The sequence below is a fragment of the Microtus oregoni genome, unplaced genomic scaffold, assembly GCF_018167655.1.
Source record: "Microtus oregoni isolate MIOR12 unplaced genomic scaffold, Mior012 000016F_ref0000370, whole genome shotgun sequence".
Classification (NCBI taxonomy): domain Eukaryota; kingdom Metazoa; phylum Chordata; class Mammalia; order Rodentia; family Cricetidae; genus Microtus; species Microtus oregoni.
This window is the reverse complement of record NW_024543075.1, coordinates 26,480,624-26,501,888: the sequence shown is the minus strand read 5'-3', so window position 1 is coordinate 26,501,888 and position 21,265 is coordinate 26,480,624. Positions and strand designations below refer to the sequence as shown.

Below are 21,265 nucleotides of genomic sequence, written 5' to 3'. Positions count from 1 at the left end.
GGGGCTGGGGGCACAGTCCCAGGCTATACCACTGGCCTGGCATGCTGGAGGAGTTCCTGTCCACAGATTTGCAAGAGCAAAGCAACAGAATGAGCAGTGCAGGGTGGGAGCCCCGTGCCTCTCCTCACCTCTTTCACATAAAAGGTGATAATGAATTTCAAGGTGGCGATGGCGGGGAGGAGCGGGGAGAAGAAGGCTCCAATCCAGCAGATGGTCTGTCCATACACGATACCCAGGACGTTGTCTGGGATGGCAAATTCCTGCTGTCCCCAGCACTGGATCAGCTTCGAGGATGCACAGTAGGTCACCAGGAGCCTGGAAACAAACTAGACACATTCTTACCTGATATTACCAGTGCCCCTAAGGCTACAGAGCCATAGCCACCAACCAACATCATTTCCAAAGCAAGTTTGAGAGAGAGAGAGAGAGAGAGAGAGAGAGAGAGAGAGAGAGAGAGAGAGTTGTATGTATGAGAGTGTCCACGTTTCTGCATGCAGATGTGTGAATGTACCTGCAGAGGCCAGAGAGTGACATCAGGTGCCTCCCTCAGATGTGTTCCACCTTGTGTTTTGAAGCAGACTCTCTTACTGAGCCTTACTGATTGGGCTGAAGGAGCTAGTCGTTGAGCCCCAGGTACCCTTCCATCTCCAACTCTACAATGCTGGGATTACAGGCACAAGTAGCCACTCCATGCTTTTATGTAGGTGCTGGAGTGACGGAGATCTGGATCCAGGTCCTCGTGTTTGTGCAGCAACTGCTTTCACTGTGGAATTCATCATTTCCTCGGCCCAGTGTTTCTTTTTTATTAAGAAGAAAATGTATCTATGCATGTTTTTATGTGTGTATGTGCTCACGCATGCAGATGTGTAATAGCACATGTGTAGACACCAGAGGACAACGTGTAGAAGTCAGTTCTCTCTTTCCACAGTGTGGGTCCAGTGAACAACCTTAGGTGGGTGAGGATAGGTGACCACTGCCTTTACCCTCTGAGACAGCCTGCTGGCCCCTACTTTAACTTTTCTGGTATCTACCTTTAGGGTTCACTGGACTTCTAGATAATTCCAGACTGGACTTCAAGATAATTCTACATCTGAATGAACTGCTTGGGTTGCCCAGGATGGTCTAGATCTCAGGATGCTCCTGCCCCAACCTCCTGAGTGCTAGAATGATTGATAGGCCTGCCTCATCCCACCCTGGGTGCCTTGACCATGTGGCGAGCAGAGATTCACTTCAGACTCCTGGGAGGACAGTGACAGCAGTGGTGGGGATCATGTCCTGTTGAGCTCTGCACCACAGTGCTCTCCCTGTTTTGGTCTGTGTTACTGTGATGTTTGAAAGAAAATGGCCTCTATAAGCAGTGTCACTGATAGGAGGTGTGACTTTGTTGGAATAGGTATGGCCTTATTGGAGGAAGTGTGTGGGGGTGGGATTTGAGGTCTCAGTTGCTTCAGCTACGCCTGGTGTCACAAACTCCTCCTGCTGCCTGTGGATCACGATGTAAACTCTCAGTTCCTAGTCCAGCACCACGTCTGCCTGCGCCCCACCATGTCCCACCATGATGACAATGGACTGAACCTCTGAACCTGTAAGCCAGCCCCAGTTAAATGTTTTCCTTTGTAAGAGTTGCCATGGTCACAGTGTCTCTTCACAGCAACAGAAACCCTAACTAAGTCAGTTCTCTTGCTTATTCTCAGAGAAAGGCTCAGATGGCCCTGCTCTCGTCCCTTCCTTGACTCAGGTGAGAAACTCAGTGTCTTGTGACTGAGAGAAATAACTTGCTCGTAGTCACAAGATCAGCAAGAAGATGGTGTGAATCCAGATCCAGAAGCTGCATCCAGGGTGTCTGCCCTGGCAGGGCCTTGGCTGCATCAAGTGCAGAAAGTCTACACCAGGAGGCCTTGTGAAGGGAGGCACCATCTCTATCCCGGGTACCAGGGTACCACCTAAAGATGTGGGTAGCTGAGGCTCCTATGGTGTCAACAGCCTAGGGCCATTTGAAAGTCACCAGGCATCAATGGTTCCTCAGTGACTGTGGAGTCACCCAGCGTTTGTGGAGAGCAGCCATGTCAAGAGCTTCCGGTCATAGAGTTGGGGTGGCAAGGGCTTCCACACTTACTTCCTAGGGAAATCCACGAACAGTGTCACTGCCAGGATGATGATGAAGTCGAAGATCATCAGCTTGTACATTTCCTGTCCCACCTGTGTCTCCCAGCACTGAAATCAAGACGTGGAGACACAATAACAGACCCACTCCCAGCGCAGAAAGCCAGCCTTCTGTATCCTCAACCATCTCCACATCCCCATCCTGCTGCCCCTAAGGTCCTGCATAGACTTCAGCATCCAAGCCCTTGACCATGCCCAGCTTGGGGTCAGACCTGCCTTGAAGCTGGGAGTCAAGGCCATGGCTCACCGGGTAGAGCTTCTGGTTATAGCCGCAGAGTTCACAGGTGTTGTCACCGCAGGACGTGATCTTGGAGCCCAGCGTGAACACCAGCACGCAGATGGTGGCCAGCCGCATGAAGACACACCTTGGGGAAGAGACACGGGGAAGAGAAGGCATCAGGGCTGGACTTCCGTGGACCCTACATTGAGGTTCATGCAAGCAAACCTGAACTACACAGTTTCTGCTGGGAAGCAGATGGTAGGAAACTGACTTAAGACCAGTGAGTTGTACCCTTTAAATGATCAAATGGTAACTTCGTGTTATACATATTTTACAAGTGTTACAGTATTATTAATTTTTATTATTTATATGCATATGTAGGTGTTTGTGTATGGCTATGTGCACATGCACACAAGTGGCCATGGAGCCAGAAGGGGACATCAAATCCCCTTGATTACAGGCTTTTACAGGTTACAAGCTGTTAGAAGCCACCTGCTGTGGGTGCTAGGACCTAAACTCGGATCTTCTGCAAGCGCACCTAACCACTGAGCCATCTCTCCAGCCTCTACAAGTCCTAAGGCAGGAAAAGGCAAGGCATGGTGGCACACAGATGATGAGGTCAAGGTCAGCCTGAGCCACAGTGAGACCCTGATTCAGAAAGGAGGAAGGAGGGAGGGAGGTACAGAGACAGAGAGAGACAGAGACTGAGTAGTCAGCTCAGCACGTGGACCTGTGTGGATCCTGCTATGAACAAGTTGCCACCCCCTCCACCATGGAGACTGGCTCTATTTTGGAACGTGGGGTAAAGTTTTGTTAAACCATGTCCTGGTGACTTGGAGACACTGAAGTGTTTATGGGTGGAATGGCATCCCACCTAAGAGCTCCTTAATATAACCCAGCATAAACACAGAGAAAGCATGAAACAAGGTGGGCCAAAGGTCAGGCATGGATGCAGCTGTTGAGTGGAAAGGCTTGAAACTTCCTTCAGTGACAGGGAGGGCACCACATGCAGGATGGGAGACCCAAGAATGTGGAGGAAATCAGTAAGGTTGAAACACCACACACACACACACACACACACACACACACACACGTATGAAAATGTCACAATGAAACACATTGTTTTGTTCAGATAAGTGCTAATAAAAAATATCCCTCCACCCCTGTAGTTACAAAATACAAAGTTTTTGTTGTTTTCTTGCTTTAAAAAAAAAGACAAAAATGATATAAATACAGTCTGGAGTGGCGGGTTAGGCCTGTAAATCCCAGCACTTCGGTAGCTGAGGCTGGAGGATGTAGAATTGAGGCCATTAACAACATAGAAGCTTTCTAACAGCGGTCCTCTCTCTCAACAGCAGTTTGCTCAACCACATTTAAGGCTCTCCAGGATAAAAGATAAATTCCTTAGCCTTCTTACACATACTGAGATGAGCTCTGTCCTGACCAGTCTTATGTCAACTTGACACAAGCTAGAGTCATCAGAGGGGGGGGGGGAGCCTCAGTGGGAAAACCTCTGTAAGATCGGCTATAGGCAAGCCTGTAGGGCATTTTCTTATTTAGTGATTGAAGGGGAAGGGCACAGTGGGGACACCCCTGGGCTGGTGGTCCTGGGTTCTATAAGAAAGCAGGCCATGTTGAACTTGGCAGTAAACAGCACCCCTCCATGGCCTCTGCATCAGCTCCTGCCTCCAGGTTCCTTCCACGTTTGAGTGCCTATCCTGACTTCCTTCAGTGATTTGGAAGTATAAGCCAAAAAAACCCCTTCCTCCCCGACTTGCATTTTGGTCATGGTGTTTCATTGCAGAAATAGAAACCCTAACTAAGATAGTCTCAAAAGAAAAAAAAGAAACCCTCAATCCCAGATATTTGAGAAGAAGGAAAAAATTATCCAATTCAAACACAGTATCCGCTTGGCTATCTTTGCTCACTATGAACTCTCTGGATTCTACCTGATGCTGGCAGTTCTAACATCTTTGGAACAGTACGTCCTTCTAGTGCCCCATCCTACGCTTTCAGTTAACACAGAATCAGAAGTGTAACACTGACAGGAGACTCCGAAGCCCAGGGACCTTCACTGTGTGGCAAATGATAATTTACTCATGGGGCTCATCAAAGGAAGGATGATTTTTAGCGTAGCAGAAAAACAAGCCATAAGCAACCAGCAATGTCTGCCGTGAGTGAGCACTGGTCTACCCGGCATGCACACAGCTAGGCATTACCTAAGAATTGTCAGGCGGATCTCGAAGCCTGGCGAGTAATCCTCATAGTGGATGATCTTGGCAAAGATGATTGGGGTGATGAAATTGGCCAGTGTGATCACAATGGACGGGAGGTATAATATCAAGAGGTTCTCCCCAAAAACCATCTTGTTAATTTCCTGGAAAGATAACAGAAAGCACCGGTCAGCCTAAGTGGGGTGGCGATGGTGAAGATTTGAACTGCAGAGAACTCAGCTGCGCATGCTGAGAAGACACACAAAACACATTTATCAACCCGGGCGGCTGGGAAACATAAGCCTTGGCTGCTTAGGGCCTTCCTTCGATGCACACAGGCAGACACGCTGGAAGAATAATGAACGCTGCTGGACATATTAGTGAAGTACACAGAATTCTGTGTGTGCTGTGTGGACAGCCCATTCAAGTTACCTTAGGAGCAGATCATATATATATGTGTGTGTGTGTGTGTGTGTGTATGATCATATATATGTGTGTATGTATATGTGTATGTATGTATGTATGTATATATATCCAAGATGAAAACTAAGTTGCTTAGCTTTCCTTGAAGCCAGGCACACAACTGTAACTAAATTCTAGTTGAGGCAATAAAAGTTTTTTGTTGTTGTTGCGTTGTTTTGTTTGTTTTGTTTTCCCAAGACAGGGTTTCTCTGTGTAGCCCTGACTGTCCTGGAACTCACTTTGTAAACCAGGTTGGCCTTGAACTCACTGAGATCTGCCTGCCTCTGCCTTCCAGATGGGATTCAAGGCATGCACCACCCCTGCCCAGTCAGAAATTTTTAAATCAAACTCTGTATCACATCCTTGAAGAGATGAGTCAGCCCCAGCCTCCCCACTTTCCCTTCGGTTAGAATGTGGATACGGCAGTGAACCATCTCGTACCATACAGAAAGCAGCCACAGTATATGAATGGATGATGAAGCCACAAGTTGGATGGCATTTAGGGTATTTGGGTATCTAATGCCTGATGATTGACAATCACTACACCAATTTAAACATTTTTATATATCTAAAGAAGACTTCACTATGAAATTCTGGCTGGTCTTGAATTTGTGATTCTCTGAGCCTCCTAAGTGCTGGAATTCCAGGTATGCATGACCACACTCAGCTCCCAACACAGATTTTTAAAAACAGTGCTTGGGACTAGGGAGACGGCTCAGGAGTTAAGACTGTGTACTGCTTTTGCAGTGGGCCCGGGTTCCATTTTCAGCATCCATAGCTAGCTACTAACTTCAGGGGCTCCAACACCCTCTTCTGATCACCACAGTCACATGCACTCAAGGGTACCAACTCCATTTCCTACATAAATACATGCAATTTAAGATAAAAAGGCTTTTAAAACACGGATTCTTCTTATAAACTGAGGCCCTGGCTGTGAACTAGAAGAGTCAAAAAACACAGGCGGCCCGGCTTAGATCTGAATACTGTGAACTCCTCGGGCGGGAAGAGGTATTCCCAGAACAAAGGTTTCTGATCAGCTGATTCGCCATTCCTGTATCCACTGAACTTCTCCTTCCATCCGAATAGAGAAATGATGTTGGTTATCTTCCACAGAGATCTTCAGGGCACCCGGCACGCTGCCACGCTAGGGGGCAAGGTCAACTGACTCTCACGGGGCACTTACTTTCTTCATGTGCTCTTGGGAGAAGGTAGTGGCTAGGTAGATGGCATAGAAGCAGGCCGCGAGCACGGCCAGCACAATGCAATTCAAGAACAGCCTCAGAGAGTAAATGCGTATGGTTTCCTCCGAGGTCCTTTCAGCGATTTTCTGTCGTATCCGCTCTTCCTCCAGATCTGCCTAAGGACCAAAGAAAACTCATTCGTGAGCATTTTGTAACATAGCCCACAGATTTCTCTTAAAGATGTTGCCTGAGAGACCTGCCCAGGCTAAGCCCCACCAGTTTTTATGTCTAAGGCTTATGGTAAGGTAGAACCTTCCACTCTAGATTTAATTTGGTTTTGCAATAAATGTGTAAGCCAAATCGGCATTCATGATGCATGTGTGTGTGTCTATGTGTGTGTGCACACATGCAGACAGTGCAGTATTTCCTTAAATAGGATATATCATTATTTTAACTTTGTTTATTAATTGGTAATTTATTTATCTGAAGTTCTGAGGGTTGAGTACTCCAGGCCAGCCGTCTACCATCAACCAATATCTCCAGCCCTTAAAAAAAAAAAAGCTTTTGTTTTTGAGATAGTCTTATTGAGTTGCCAGGACAGCCTCAAGATTTAGCTCTTCTGCCTCTGCCTTTCAAGTCGCTAGGCTTATGGGTATGTCCTGCTATGTTTGCTTTTAATCCAGCCTGAGAGTCTCTGCTTCTAACAGAATTTAATTTGTTCAAGGTTAGTGTAATGAATAGTAAATAGAGCCAACTCCACCCACCTTCCTTCAGCTTTAGATCCCTACCCCCAACCTTTTCCTCATGGGTTTGACCAACATGCTATTCATTTCTCTTTTCCTATTAAACGTGGAAGTTTTCCTGATACTCCTCAGCTTCTCTCTAATCCATTCTGTTATCACAGCACACCCTTCACGTTTCTTGAGCAAACAACCTTTATGATGCTATGGCCAGGTAGGATATTAATAAGACAGTAGGGAATGGGGGTAAGATGCCACCTGCCCTGTGTGCCCTACCTCCCTTCTCAGTCCCAAGTTATAAGCACCCATGATCAGGCGAAAGGTGATCAACCCGATAAACTGTTTGCTGTAAAGAGCTCCTAAAACCAGCAAAGGGGAAGCTTGCTGAGACAGAATGCGGCCTGAGATCCCATGTAACCTGCACACAGCCTCCCTGCAACAGCCTGGTAGGGAAGTCCCTCCCCAGGGTAAGCCAGCAGCACTCACTCGGAGCTCATAGCGCAAGCTGCTGTGTTTCAGCTCGGCCATGCTGCGATTGGTGATGCAGAAGTCCCAGCCAGCGAAGATCTTGTTACAGTAACTCTGGAAGTGTTCCTCGCTCCGGATCAGGTTGATCTTGAACCCTTCCACCGACCTGACCCCGAAACACAAGTATTCTCCTGAGAACAGCAGCAACATACAGGCATGCGAATTGGTCTCATTTAAGATCTACGAAGTCGGATATGGCTGCATTGCTGGCCCATTGGGACAACGAAGTTTATTCTATGTGACAGCTGAGCAGGTATCTCACTGGTGAAATTCACTGTCTTTTATCCATTCAATAACTTCTTTTCTAAAGCTATACCTACTTTATGTGTATGGTAGGTATATGTAGGGTGTTTGGCCTGCATGTATTGCTTATGTACCATGTGCACACCTGTTACCTGTGGGGGCCAGAAGAGGGTATCACATCACCCAGAATTGGAGTTATATATTGTCGTGAGTCACCATGTGGATGCTGGAAATCAAACCAAGCCCAATCCTCTGGAAGAGCAGCCAGTGTACACACCACTGAGCCATCTCTTCAGCCCTCCATGAGATAATTTACCTTTTCAAAATAATTTGCATTTTTTTAAAAGTTTTACCTTATGTATTCATTTGTTGCAATGCTGACAATTGAACTCAAAGCTTCGATCTCTGAACCAGACTCCCAGCTCCCCTCCCCTTATAATACTTTTGTTTTGAGACATTTGTTGAGGTGCCCAGGCTGTCGTCAAATTTGTGATCCTCCTGCCTCAGCCTCTCGAGTAGTTGAGATAACAGGTGTGCACTACCGTTCATGATGCATGGCCCACAGTTTTCACTCAGACGCCCCTGTGATGTTCACAAATACAGCTTCTATTGTGTTCCTGCCAATTTGGGGTGAAACGACTGTCAACAGTATTTAGAATCTCTCTCCTTTCTTGGGAGTTGCTCTCTCACCAAACCACCAGGGAAAGGCCTTGGTGTCTTAGGACCTGTCAGACAGACTCTTCACACTGCGGCGAATACCTGAGATTGACAGCTTAAAGCCAGAAGGGGTTATTTGCTTCACTGTTTCAGAAAACTTCTATCCATGGTTGACTGGATCCATTGCTGGGCCTGAGGTGATGGGGAGGGCATTATAGCAGCTGGGCATGGTGGAAGAAGCAGAGGGGAGGAGGGAAATATTCAGGAAGTGGGGGGGGGGGGGATGCTGACAAAGTATGTCACCTGTTTCCTCCAACCAGGCCTGGCTCCTAAAAGCCCATTCAGCTGTGCAATCATCGGTGGATCACCCTATTTCTGAGATTAGCATCCTTATGATGCATTCTCCTCTACATAGCTCACCATCTGGGGACCAAGCCTTTGACAGTGAACCTTTAGAGGGAATTTCACATCCAAACTACATGACCCTAACCAGGGGATGGACACACACCATCAGGGACTCAGCTCATCAACAGTCTTCCGGCTCTGACCACAATGGAAGGGTCAGGATTAGGTATCTGAGTGGACAGAGCAACAACACCTTCACGGCGTTTCTGTGCCCACGATCAGGCAGACTGCAGGCTGACGGAAATTGATGCGCTATTTCCCACCACTGCGAGAAGCTGTTGCCATACAGCTGCTCAGAGCTGAGGCGGCTCTTGCCCTAGACATCACTCCCAAGCGAAGGCTGTATCCTTCTCAGATCAGTCTCGTGCCTTCCTTGGCTCTCCATACACTCAATTCCCCAATGGTCCAATTAACCATAGTTGGTTTTCTGCCACTTGCAAGCCAAGAGAGACCCAGTTAACATAACACTCCCCAGCCAGAGTGAAGCCCGTGAGAAGGAGGGGCCTGGAAGAGGCACTTAGCACACACTCAACTCAGACTGCTGCTCCGGCTGCCTGCTCCTGACTTCTGCTTCCTCCAAGCCTTTGCCTGCAGCACACTCAACCCCTTCCTCCGAAGTCCACCCGTAGATTCTGCTCATCCTTCAGGCCCTGACTTCCAAAACTATAAGAGTTCAGTCATTGAGAATCGGAGATGCCGCCACACACTTAAAAGGGTGGGGAAATGTAGGGAGGTGGCGGGACGAGCTCACAGAGGTAGGTCACAGGGCTAGACTCCTGGGCCAGAGGGTTCTCTGCCTTCTTACCCACCCCCCTATGAACAAGCTTCTCTGTCAAGCTCCTACTGCCATGCCTTCCCACTGTGATGGACTGAAATTCCCTGTACCCACGAGCCCGGATAAATATTTCCTCCTTTGAACTGTTTCTGACAGGTATCATCTGGTCACAGCAACAAGAACATTGCTGACACAAGCGTCAACGAGAAAGAGAAAGCAAGGCACACTTACCTTTTCACTATCCAGAGGAGACTCAGGGCCAGGTAGGCAATTGTGCTTATTAAGTAAGCCAGGGGCAGATCATACGTGAAATTCTGAAATTTTACTCCATCAATGGTGTAGTGTCCATAAAAAAGGCTGGTCTTCTCCAGGAAACCCTGAACAAAGCAAGAACACAGGTCAGGGTGGGTCAGCGCAGGCAGGCAATCAAAGGAAGCCTCCCTGCCTCGAGGGACCCATGCTCGAGTGCCCTTGTTCATCCCGGAACCTCTCCGCACCAGAGCGAAACTCAAGGTATATGGGCTGCTCAGTTAGTGTTAGGGGAATATGGATCTGCTCAATCCTGAGTGTCAAAGTTCCCTGGGAAGTGCTGGGAAGGTGGCTCAGCAGCGCAGGCACCACAGAGATCCCAGTTGGTTTCCAGTCCTCACAGCAGGAGGACTCACAACCTCCTCTAAGTCCAGCTCCAGGAGACTTGACGCCCTCTTCTGGCCTCCAAGGGTACTGCCTCATGTCCACATAACCCCACACAGACACATCCATATACAAACAAAAATTAAATACCTTTAAGAAAATTAAATGGTAAGCCACACTTAACTAATGTGAAAAAAAATTCCTAGGCCATAGCATCAAAAAGAACACTTAGGAATAAGTTTAACACAAGTATAAATAGTATATTGTGAAACCTATGAACCACATTTGAAATAAAAACGGGCTGGGGGTGTAGTTCAGAGGGTAGAGTGTTGGCCTAGTATGCACAAGGTTATGGGTTTAATCCCAGCTCAAAACAGGGATGGGAACACACACCTGCATTTCTAGCACTCTGGAGGTGGAAGCAGATGGATCAGAAGTTCAAAGTCATTCTTTTTGAGATACATAACTATTTTGATGCTAGCCTGGGCTAAAAGAGACATTATCTCAAAATAACAAAACAAAACAAACAAAAAGGGTCAATATTTTATATATGTGTGTGTAAATACACATGCATATACATATATATATATATGTATGTATATTTATGTATATTTGGGTGGTGGTGGTCATGCCTCCAGTCCACACACTTTGGGAGGCAGAGGTAGGCTGATATCTTTTAGTTTGAGGCCAACCTGTTCTACAGAACAAGTTCCAGAATAGTCAGGGCAGCTACACAGAAAAACTCCATCTTGAAAAACCAAAAATAACTAACAGAAAAACATTTGTTTTCATTCATGTACTTGGTTTAGGATTTATATATCAATACTCTACACATGGGTCTATGGAACCGGCACACACACACACACACACACACACACACACACACACACACAAAATCAGAACCCAGCTGGCTTCATTCAGAAATTAACAAGCTGGTCTTAAAGTTTAGATGCAATGACAAGGGAGCCAGCAGCCAAAGCAGCATTAAGAAGAGCAAGGCTGGAAGACCAGGTCTTGCCACAAAGCAAGGGCGTCCCGTACAGGCACAAAAAGGCACAGAAGTCGCCTTTAATCCCAGCACTTGGGAAGCAAAGGCAGGTGGATCTCTGTGACTTCAGGGCCAGCCTGGTCTATACAAAACAAAGCAAACCACCACCACCAACAACAACAAAATCAGACACACAGCAGAAAACAGAACCAAGCACCCAAACATCTCCAGCCAACAAGCTTTTATAGGGGAAAACATGTCCTCTGAACACACGATACGGAGACACCAGAGCCGAATCACACGTAACCACAGCTGGAAATGGCTCAAGGATCTAAGCAGTAGAGGCAGACAGAGAAAAGTGGTAGCAAGCTTAAGGTCAGTCTGAGCCAAGCAGCAAGACTATTTAAAAATAAACAAACAGATAATAAACAAAGTCCTATTTTTTATGACAACCACGTATTCTCGCACTCCCTGAGTAAGAAAATGCATAAATAGGGGCAAACTTAGAAAGAGAAGACTCCATACTGTCTCCCACTCCCTCAAAGCCTGGACACACATCATAAATATCTGTCCAGCTCTTCGGATCCCTTTCCACTTGGCCTCAGATTGATCTCAGTTCTCACAACCGTCTCCTTACATTAAAGGGATATCAGAGGGCCAGAGGGCCACAGAGCCCAGAAAATAAGTTCCCTGACCTCAGAAGGAGCCTGTTTCAGACGTCAAGCCTGTGGCCCTGTGGCCCTCTTTTTTTTTTTCTGTTTCTGTAGAAAGTGACAAAAATGGGATGAAATAAAACCCCTTCCTCAGCCACAGATGCCACCTCTCAAGCACTCATGAGCCAGCCACTCTCTCACTATGCATAACAGACCCAAGCTATTCTCCAGAACACTGCAGAAAGTTCGGGACAGGTTGCTGAAGCAAGCTATCTGTGTCGAACATCCATGATCCTGTGCCACTAACTATCCTTTAAAACACACTAATATACATTGCCTGTGGGATGCAATGTGAAGAAATGGGACTATTTAGTGAGTTCCTGATTTGAAAGACCAAAGAGAAAAGGAGGAGGAGGAATAGAGATAACAGTAGCTCTGAGGTTCCAGGAATTTTTATTTTTTTATTGAAACAGGGTGTCACTATGTATCCCTGACTGTAGACCAGGCTGGCCTAGAACTCGCAGAGATCCACCTGCCTCTGCTTCCCTGTGCTAGGATCAAAGGTGTGCTCCGCCATGACGAGTCAAGTTTTGCTCTCCGTAACAATGACTTCGGGCAAGGTACTGTGTGGTCCTCCTTTGTCTAGCTTCCATTTCCTCATTTATGTATGCGGCACTGGACTGTGCACCAACAACCTCTGAGTTGTTTTTGTAGAAAACATGACTTTGAAGATGTAAAAGCACCCCCCCACGTGCCACCATATTAAATACAATGGACAAATCCCAGACTTTTTAATCTAACTGTTCAGAAAAGCAACGGCGTGGCATTTTAATACTAGCAACTTCCAGAAAGATTAAACCATCTGTAGGCTAAGCGTCTTCTGTCTGGAATGCTTGGAATCAGAAGGACCTGACATTTCTGAGCTTTTCAGAATTTGGACTCTTCCCATAGACTTCACCAGTTGGGTGTCCATCAGCCAATCCCAAACGTCCCCAATCTGGCTTTGAGTTTTCAGATCAGAGATGCTAACTGCAGAGTGTTATATTAATTCAGGCCAATACAAAGGTAGCAGAGAGGAGGAGAAGGCCAGCAGCTGGAATCAGCAGAGAGTATTTCCAGTATACTCTAGCAGAAGGTCAGTGGGAGCACAGGACTTGCTAGTGAGCTCACTGCAAATCCTGTTTCGCTGCTCACTGCCAACACTGGCATTCGGCTCTCACTGGTCTTTGACAAAGAACACTGTGTTTTGGATTTTGTTGTCATTTTGAGACAAGGTCTAACTATACAGCCTAGGCTGGCCTGGCAATCCTCCTGCCTCTACCTTTAAGATTACAGGCACACAGCACAGAGCCCCGGATGCAGGATACCAGTGTCTACACAACTTGACTGTCAGTGTAAGGAGGGTCCACAAAGAACTGAGTTAAAGACTCACCGTGCCAGAGAGCAAGTCGATGATGAAACTGTAAAAGTAAATGAGGCCAGGGCTGCTTATTGGATAGACTGTGCACTCAATATCTGCAGGAAACAAACACAAGGACATGCGTCAGAGTCTCACTATGTCACCAACTCGTCCACTGCAGCTTGGGAACATAAGCTGTGGATACACACTCAGATACGTCTGTGAGTTTGTCCATACATCTTGTTATTCCCTGTTGCTCTGCGTTCAGGTCCCAGTGTGTCTGATAGATCCCTTCTCCTTTCATTTCTGTTTTTAAGGTTTCTTTTACTGTTCCTTTACTAAACAGTTTGGGGTTATAGCTATTTTTGTTTGTTCAGTGGGTTTTTTAATTGCTTCATTTTGCTTGGTTGTTTGTTGATATATGTGCATATGTGCAACTTGTTCGTGCAGATGCCCACAGAGGCCAGGAGAGGGCATCGGACCCGATGGAACAGAGGTTCCAGGTGGGTACGGCTGCTATGCTGATGTGGGTGCCATGAACAGAACCTGGATCCTCTGTGAAAGCAGTATGCGCTCTTAACTGCTGAGTCCAGTCCCTTGTTTCACCATATAGTTTAGACCACTCCAGCTCAGCGTCTTCCCCTCTCAGCATCCTAAGCAGTAAGATTAGAAGATAAGCACCACTCAGTGCGCTTAGTGTTTAATATTTATGTGTGTTGGAAGAGTATGTGTATGCAAGTGTCCACAGAAGACAAAACAGGGCATCATATCCCCTACATCTGGAGTTACAGGCAGTTGTGAGCTGCCCACTGTGGAGCTGGAAACCAGACCAACACCACCTCTGCAGCCCCAACAATTATTGCTCTTTACATGATCTAAGTATTCAATAAGAAAGTGTTTTTTTTTTTTGTTTTTTGTTTTTTTTTTTTTTTTGATTTTTCGAGACAAGGTTTCTCCGTAGCTTTTGGTTCCTATCCTGGAACTAGCTTTTGTAGACCAGGCTGGCCTCGAACTCACAGAGATCCGCTTGCCTCTGCCTCCCGAGTGCTGGGATTAAAGGGCATGCGCCACCACCGCCCAGCAAGAAAGTGTTGTTTTAAGGGAAGAATAGTCATCTCTATTTAAATGATCACCCCAGCTCAACAGAAAAAGAAACTGAGGCTCAGGAAGGTTAACTGAGCAGCAGAGCTGGCCTGGAAACCTAATGTTGATTTTCACACAACACAGGAAATAAGCCTCTAAAACGGGGATACAGAGAAAAGAGGAATACACACGAGGCAGAAAGCGGCCCTCGCACTAAGTCTGAGGTCCCAGGATATTTGAATTTTAAGAGAATTAAAATGGAAACAAAGATGAGGAGGAAGAATGCCTAGGGTCTCTGAAGGGATGCTCCCGGGTTCTTCTGGGTCAGGAGTTATGTGACAGGTGGGCATGAGGGTTCTGGAAGACCTTCAGAAGACCTGGAGCCAAGCTGGCTCCCCCACTGAGCCTGGGATCAGAGGTTTGCAGTGAGTATCTGTGAAATAGAGAAAATCTCCTCATCTGGGATAAGAGGTTCCCCAGAAGTTGTGAATTTTGTTAAGAAGACAAAAGCCCAGCCCAGCGCTTACCACAGTGTCTGGCACAAGATCCCTGTGGAACTGTTATTAAGCTCCAAGCACATTATTATCACAGATAGCAATCTTGAAATGAAGTCATCTGGTCGATTCTCTCAGGTTTGCTAAATCTCCCCCTTACCCACCCTGCATTGCTCTTCCCACGTGCCCTCATGAACTCAGGAGGGGCTGAGGGTCCTGACTCAGCCAGTGAGATGTGGAGGAAATGTGTTTGTGTGTGTCATCTCCAAACAGAAGTGTCAGTAATCAGCCCACATTTGCTGTGGCTCTCTTCCCCTGGGTCACAGAGACAATCATGGCTGCCCCGGCAGTTTGGGTTCTGGAGTGACAATTCCCAGCCCATGATGGATCTGGACCGTGAGAGAGAAGTACGTGCTTGTTGACACCAAGGACAATGGGATCATTTGTTTCTGCAGGATGACCTAACCCATCCCGACTGACACAGTGGGCTAGGACCCAGGATCAAGATGTCCACTCACCCATGTCTTTGAACGGCACGAACACGAAGGTGCTGTTGGTGATCTTGTACTTGGTGAGTAAGATGGGGAGCAAAACCAACATGAAGATGATCAGGAATATCACCAGGTTCAGGACCACCAGGAACCGTAGGAAAGAGAAGTAGGACTGGATCCCCGTGCCAAACTTCCCTGGAAAAGAAGCAACACGGGTACCAATGACCTGCTGCACGCTGTAGACTCCATCACTGGGAGAAGGCTAGGAATGAGAGGGAGACATATTCCTTCAATGCATTTTTTTATCATTTGTGGGGGGGGGGGGCACCGGCATGAGGTCAGAGGACAACTTTCAGGAGGCCGTCCTCTCCTTTCACCACGTGGATCCCAGGAATCCACTCGGATCATCGGCAACATCTCACGCTCTATTCTTTGCTTGAAGCCCAGATTCCTAGAGAGTTTTCATGTGTAGATCCACAGCTGCTTCTGAATGTGTCCTCCAAGAGCAGGAAAGGAAAGGAAGGGCTTCACAGTTAGCTTTTGTCACATGAATACCCAGCTGCCTCAGCACTGCTTTGGATGTCAATTGTTTCTGTCTGTACACATGTTCTGAGTCCTATCCTGCCTACGGTCCACACATCTATCTTTACATCAATGTGAGACTAACTCAGTTGTTGTAGACGTGTGCAAAGGAATGTTCTCTGGTGCTACCCGTTTTCCGCTCTGCTCTTCCCTGAGCTTGTCCCAGGTGCCCCCGCCACTTAGCATTTCTAACATACAGTGCTTGGAATTAGTGTGTCGATTTTCACACACAGACACACACAGATGAGTCTCTGATTGATTTACATGAAATACATTGGCGAATTTGAGAAGTGACATCTCGTCTTTTTAATATTGAATCTCCTGAATGTGACATACTTGGATCTTCTTTGGCATTTCTCAATAAGAGTTTTATACCCAGCTTCCTTTTCCCTCCCATTCTCTTCTTTCTTCCTTTGTCTTTCCCCTCTCCTCCTCCTCCTCCTCCTCCTCTCCTCCTCCTCCTCCTCCTCTTCCTCCTCCCCTTCCTTCCTTCCTTCCTTCCTTTCCTTTCCTTTCCTTTCTTTTTTGAGACAGGGTCTCATTATGTAGCCCTGAACTCTGGCCCTGAACTCTCATAGACAAAGCTGCCCTGGAACTCAGAGATCCACCTGTCTCTGCCTCCTGCGTGCTAGGATTTAAAGGTGTGAACTGCCACACCTAGCCATTCTTTTTTGTTTGTTTTTGAGGGGAGAATCCTGCTATAATTTAGACTAGCTTTGAACTTACCAGGTATATCTGACTATTCTGGAACTTATGATCTTCCTGCCTCCCCCTCCCAAGTTCAGGTATTATAGGCTATGCCATTACACCTGGCCCATAAAAATGCTTACAGTTTTCTATGCTTGAGCATTGTTTATTTCTCCTTATACAAACTTCTAGGGATTTAACTTTTGATATTTCAAAATATAATAATTATATTTGATTATAAATCATACAAAAACTCACTCATTTTGTGAAGCTGGGGAGGTGACCCAGTAGCTAGGAAGGTGCACTGCTCTGCAGAGAGCTTGAGTTTGGCTCTCAGCACCCACATTAGTTAGTTTATAACCACCTGTCACTCTGGCTCCAGGGTATCCAACTTCCTCCTGCGCCTGCACCTACATGCACATACCCCACACAGAGGCACACGCATATAATTAAAATTTCTAAATCTTTTTTTTAAAAAAACTTACTTTTCTAAATGTTGCTCGTATGAAGAAATACAGTTAGGGCTGGTGTTGTAGAATATTTTCCTAGCATGTGCAAAGCTCTGGGTTCCCCCAGCAGCTCCCTAAAGATGGGGGCATACTACCAATTTTATACAGACCTTTTCAAATCAACAATCAACCTTGTTAAATTCACGTATTGATTCTAATGGCTGGTATTTTTTTATTTTCTATGCATATATTATCTGGACAAATGATATTTTATTTCTTCCTTTTCTGTTTCTTTTCCCTTTCTGCCTCATCCCTGAAGTGTACAGTTAGCTAAGACTTCCAGGGTAATGTTGAAGAGATTCTGCGATAACTGATACATTTTCTCATCCTCAACCTCAGGCTTCCAACATGTCATCAATGGGATACCTGTTGTAAGTTTTTCACAGATTTTAAAAGGCAAAAACTCTAGCTCACACTTGCTCAGACTAGGGCTAACACTGTCTTCTCTGCACCTCTCAGAATAATCGTACCGTCCTCATTCATGCAGTGGACTTAGGGAGGGAAACAAACCTAAGAGCAGCCTCCTAGCAGAGAAGACCTGGATCCCTGCCCATGGCCTGCAGAACAAGGTGCTTGTTGTTCTCTGGGAGTCAAGAACACAGAGCTGACCCTAATCATCGAAGACACCCACGCCATGTTCTTTCAAACACTCAGCAATGTCACCAGAGTTGATATGGCTTTGATTTGCATACCTCCTTCTGCCACAAGGACATCCAGTCAGCCAAGAAATCCCAGTAGAATAAATGAAAACAAAGCAAAGATCCATTTCCCCAGGGAGAAAAAGTCTCACCACTCAGACAGAAGTCTCCAGGAGTATTCCACCAAACCAGGGAAGCTGGGCCCAGCATCCTGACTACTGGTCTTGGTACTGTGGTCTGATACCTGACATCTCAAGGAGGAAGGTATTTGGGGGATCACAGTTTGTGGGGACACAATTTATCACAGCAGGCATGGTAGTAGGAGTGTTGAGGTGGTTGGTCACCTCATGCCCACAGTCAGAAGCAGAAGAGAGACAGGAAATGGGACTCAGATAAGCCCATCCAAGTGATTCATATCCTCCAGGTAGGTCCCACTTTGCAGCTAGCCCACAGCTGGAGACCAAGTGTTCATACACAGGAGTCCGTGGGAGACATTGCACACTCAGAACACACTTGACCTGTGAAGCCTGACAGCCTGTGAGCCTCGTCACAGCTGAGTGCGCGTGGGCTTAACTTTGTTGTGGCGGGAAAATGGAGAAGTAGCCACATGAGAGGGTTTGGTGAGGCTGGGCATGATGGCACACACCTTTAATAGCAGCACTAGGAGGCACAGAGAGGAAGAGCTCAAGGCCAGCCTATTCTACATAGAGAGAAACAAAGGAGTGGAGAGTCTTGTGAGTACGGACAGAGGTAAAAAGAGTGAGATGCCAAAAGCAACAAACACTCAGTTCATTGCCCATGTTCAGTAAAGAGTTGCTTGTATTTTGCTCAAGACCACACTATGCTTCCTTCCATTCAGAGAAAGAGTGTGTGTGGCAAAGTTCCAGATGAGCCTAGAAGGCCACTTAGAAATATGTTTATAGCCTCCACATAAAACAGCCATTTACAAAGAAGAGGAAATTATCAATGGTATATTTAAAGATTTATTTTATTTTAATTATGTGTCTGCTTGGGGGGGGGACATGAAGATGCCCGTGGGGGCCCGAAGAGGGTTCTGGATTCTCTGAAGCGGGAGTTACAGTCTGTTGTGAGCTGTCCAGTGTGGGTGCTAGAAACAGAACCGGGACCTTTGCAAAAGCAGCTTCCACTCTTACCTACTGAGCTGTGCTCCAGCACCGCCCTCCCCAGAAGACCAGAGGACACCCCACTATCTGTTTGTTTAGGGACAGGGTTTCAAGTATAACCCTGGCTGGCCTGAAACTCACAGAGACACACCTGATCCTCCCTGGATTAAGATCATGGCCACCACGCCATGGCACTAAACTTTTAGGGTAGTCAATAAGGAAGACGGTCAACGGCTCCCAAACATCCTGCCATGCGCTTTACAGACTGTATTGAGAACATCTATATTAGCAGCTGTAAGACACTGACTATAAATCGTTTTGTTTTACAATAGAAAATACAGACGGGTAAGAAGCATCTCCCTGTCCCAGGCTTTGCTGTGACCTTTCAAGATGACAAAGGCACAGGCCCTATTAAGGCTAAATGTGGGTCAAGTTCATACTCCAGACAGTCTTGACTGTCAGCTTACCTGGAACTAGACTCACCGAGGAGGAACCTCTGGGCACATCTGTCAGGGACTAGAGAGGTACGACTGAGGTGAGAAGTCCCAACTTGAATGTGGGCAGTGCCATCCCAGGGGCTGGATTGAATAAGAAGGAGAAGGAGAGCCGGGACAGCATCCATCGTGTCTGTGTCCTGACTACAGATGCCACGTGACCAGCCTCCTCACGCTCCTGACAGCATGCCTTGCCTTGCCACGGCAGACTCTTTTGAAACTGTGACCCAGAACAAGCCCTTGCTTCCTTAGTTAGCAATGAGAACAATCGCTAACACAACATTCATCCTGGGAGGAAACGCTCCACATGGCTTCAGCTGGGTGTAAACCCAAGTTGCTTGCAGGGAAGGCCAAAGCAAGTACGTGAAATCCCCCCCCACGGGCCTCCAACCTCAGCGGCCTCAGGGGAAGCAGAAGCCCGTAGGCTTCAGAACTCCACCCCCGCCTGCCGCTTGGCCTGCTGGGGAGCCGGAAGCAAAGGGCTCTACCTTCGATGCTGCGGATGTCCTTCCGCCACAGCTCCAGGTGGGTGGTCATCTCACGGGCTTTCTCTAGGAACCTCTTCCAGGACTTGCTGCTGTACCGTTTCCACTGGTCCCACTCCGATAAATACTTCATCTGGGTTTCCTGAATGTCCCTGCATCGAAACACGGCCATGAGCGCGACAACAAGGCAGCACTGGCACCCTGGATGGGAGCCCGTGGTCATAACTTTGGAATATTAGCCATAACAAGGGGTGAGGGGCTGACACATGCTCCTGTGTGAATAAACCTTGAAAGCATGACACAAAGTGGGGAAAACATATTCCATGCATATACAAACCCAGAGACAGCAGGTGCCTGGCTGCCTGGGCCGAAGGAGGAGGAATGGAGTGTTTTTGTAATGGGTACAGAGTTTCCAGCTGCAGAGATAAAGCACTTTTGGAAGTAGCTGGTGGTGATGGACGCACAGCATTGCCAACAGGCTCAGTACCAATGAATTATAAGCTGTCAATCACAATGGGTACTGTGTGCTCAGTACAATGGCCTGACGCTGCCATTCCTGACTCTTGCCCCACCCTACCAGTTGATCGAATTCTCCTAGTTCACCTCCAGGATACCCCTTCTTTTGATGACACATCTTCTCCAATTAATGTCCGGCTCTCCCAACAGGCTACAGGCGGTGGTTTTGTTATAGCTCTGACTGGCCTGGAACTTGTTATGTTGACCAGGCTGGCTTTGAACTCAGAGAGATTCATCTACCTGCCTCTGCCTCCCAAGTGCTGGGATTAAAGGTGGGCATCACCCAGCCCAGCCTGATGCCATGGACTCTTTAAAGGCTAAAAATGTAGAACATTTGTCTCTGTGGTCCTCTGCCCCAGAAACTCAGACTATTGTTTATGACAGCCTTGGCCAGGCCAGGTTTGCTTTGCTCTCCACTCTGTCTTAAGCACCGTAGCTTAATCCATTCTTAATAAAGACCCACCGCTAACCAAAAAGCAATATTCACAAAAATATGTACATGTAGTATGTACTGCTGTATTCATGAAAGGTGAAGTGTTTTCCCATAGCACAGAGTATGTTTAGACAGACAAATGGATAGCTAAGATACAGACATGGATAGATAGGATAGACAATGGCTATAGATGCTGATGAATTGATGGAGGTATACAATACAGATATAGAAGGAGAGATGATGGATGGATACAGATAAATGGAGGGAAGGATAGAGATTAGTGGATGAACAGATGATAATGATGATGCTGGATGGACGAGAAGCTGATGATGGGTGGAGAGATGGATGGACAGATATGATGCACACGCCTGTAACCCTAGCATTTGGGAGGCTGGACAGATGAGTTCAAGATTAACTAGGTTACACAGCGAGATCTTGACATAAAAAAGGGAGGGAAGATGCCTGGGGT

General features: G+C 46.9%; 1 protein-coding gene across 4 annotated transcripts in view; it reads right to left on the bottom strand.

Moving 5' to 3' along the window:
* The window catches only part of Tmc7 (transmembrane channel like 7), a 52,303-nt gene that overhangs the window by 10,690 nt on the left and 20,348 nt on the right, over window positions 1-21,265 (bottom strand). For all 4 annotated transcript variants that reach the window (XR_005975801.1, XM_041667240.1, XM_041667241.1 and 1 more), the window contains exons 3-12: window positions 19,851-19,999; window positions 15,356-15,523; window positions 13,294-13,376; window positions 9,819-9,964; window positions 7,466-7,613; window positions 6,242-6,415; window positions 4,603-4,760; window positions 2,411-2,528; window positions 2,117-2,214; window positions 129-315 (exon numbers count right to left, since the gene is read on the bottom strand). Coding sequence is in view for 3 of the 4 variants with exons in the window: in XM_041667240.1 (XP_041523174.1) it covers window positions 129-315; window positions 2,117-2,214; window positions 2,411-2,528; window positions 4,603-4,760; window positions 6,242-6,415; window positions 7,466-7,613; window positions 9,819-9,964; window positions 13,294-13,376; window positions 15,356-15,523; window positions 19,851-19,999 (1,429 nt within the window). In the remaining variant the exon portion in view is untranslated. The remainder of the gene's footprint in view (window positions 1-128; window positions 316-2,116; window positions 2,215-2,410; window positions 2,529-4,602; window positions 4,761-6,241; window positions 6,416-7,465; window positions 7,614-9,818; window positions 9,965-13,293; window positions 13,377-15,355; window positions 15,524-19,850; window positions 20,000-21,265) is intronic.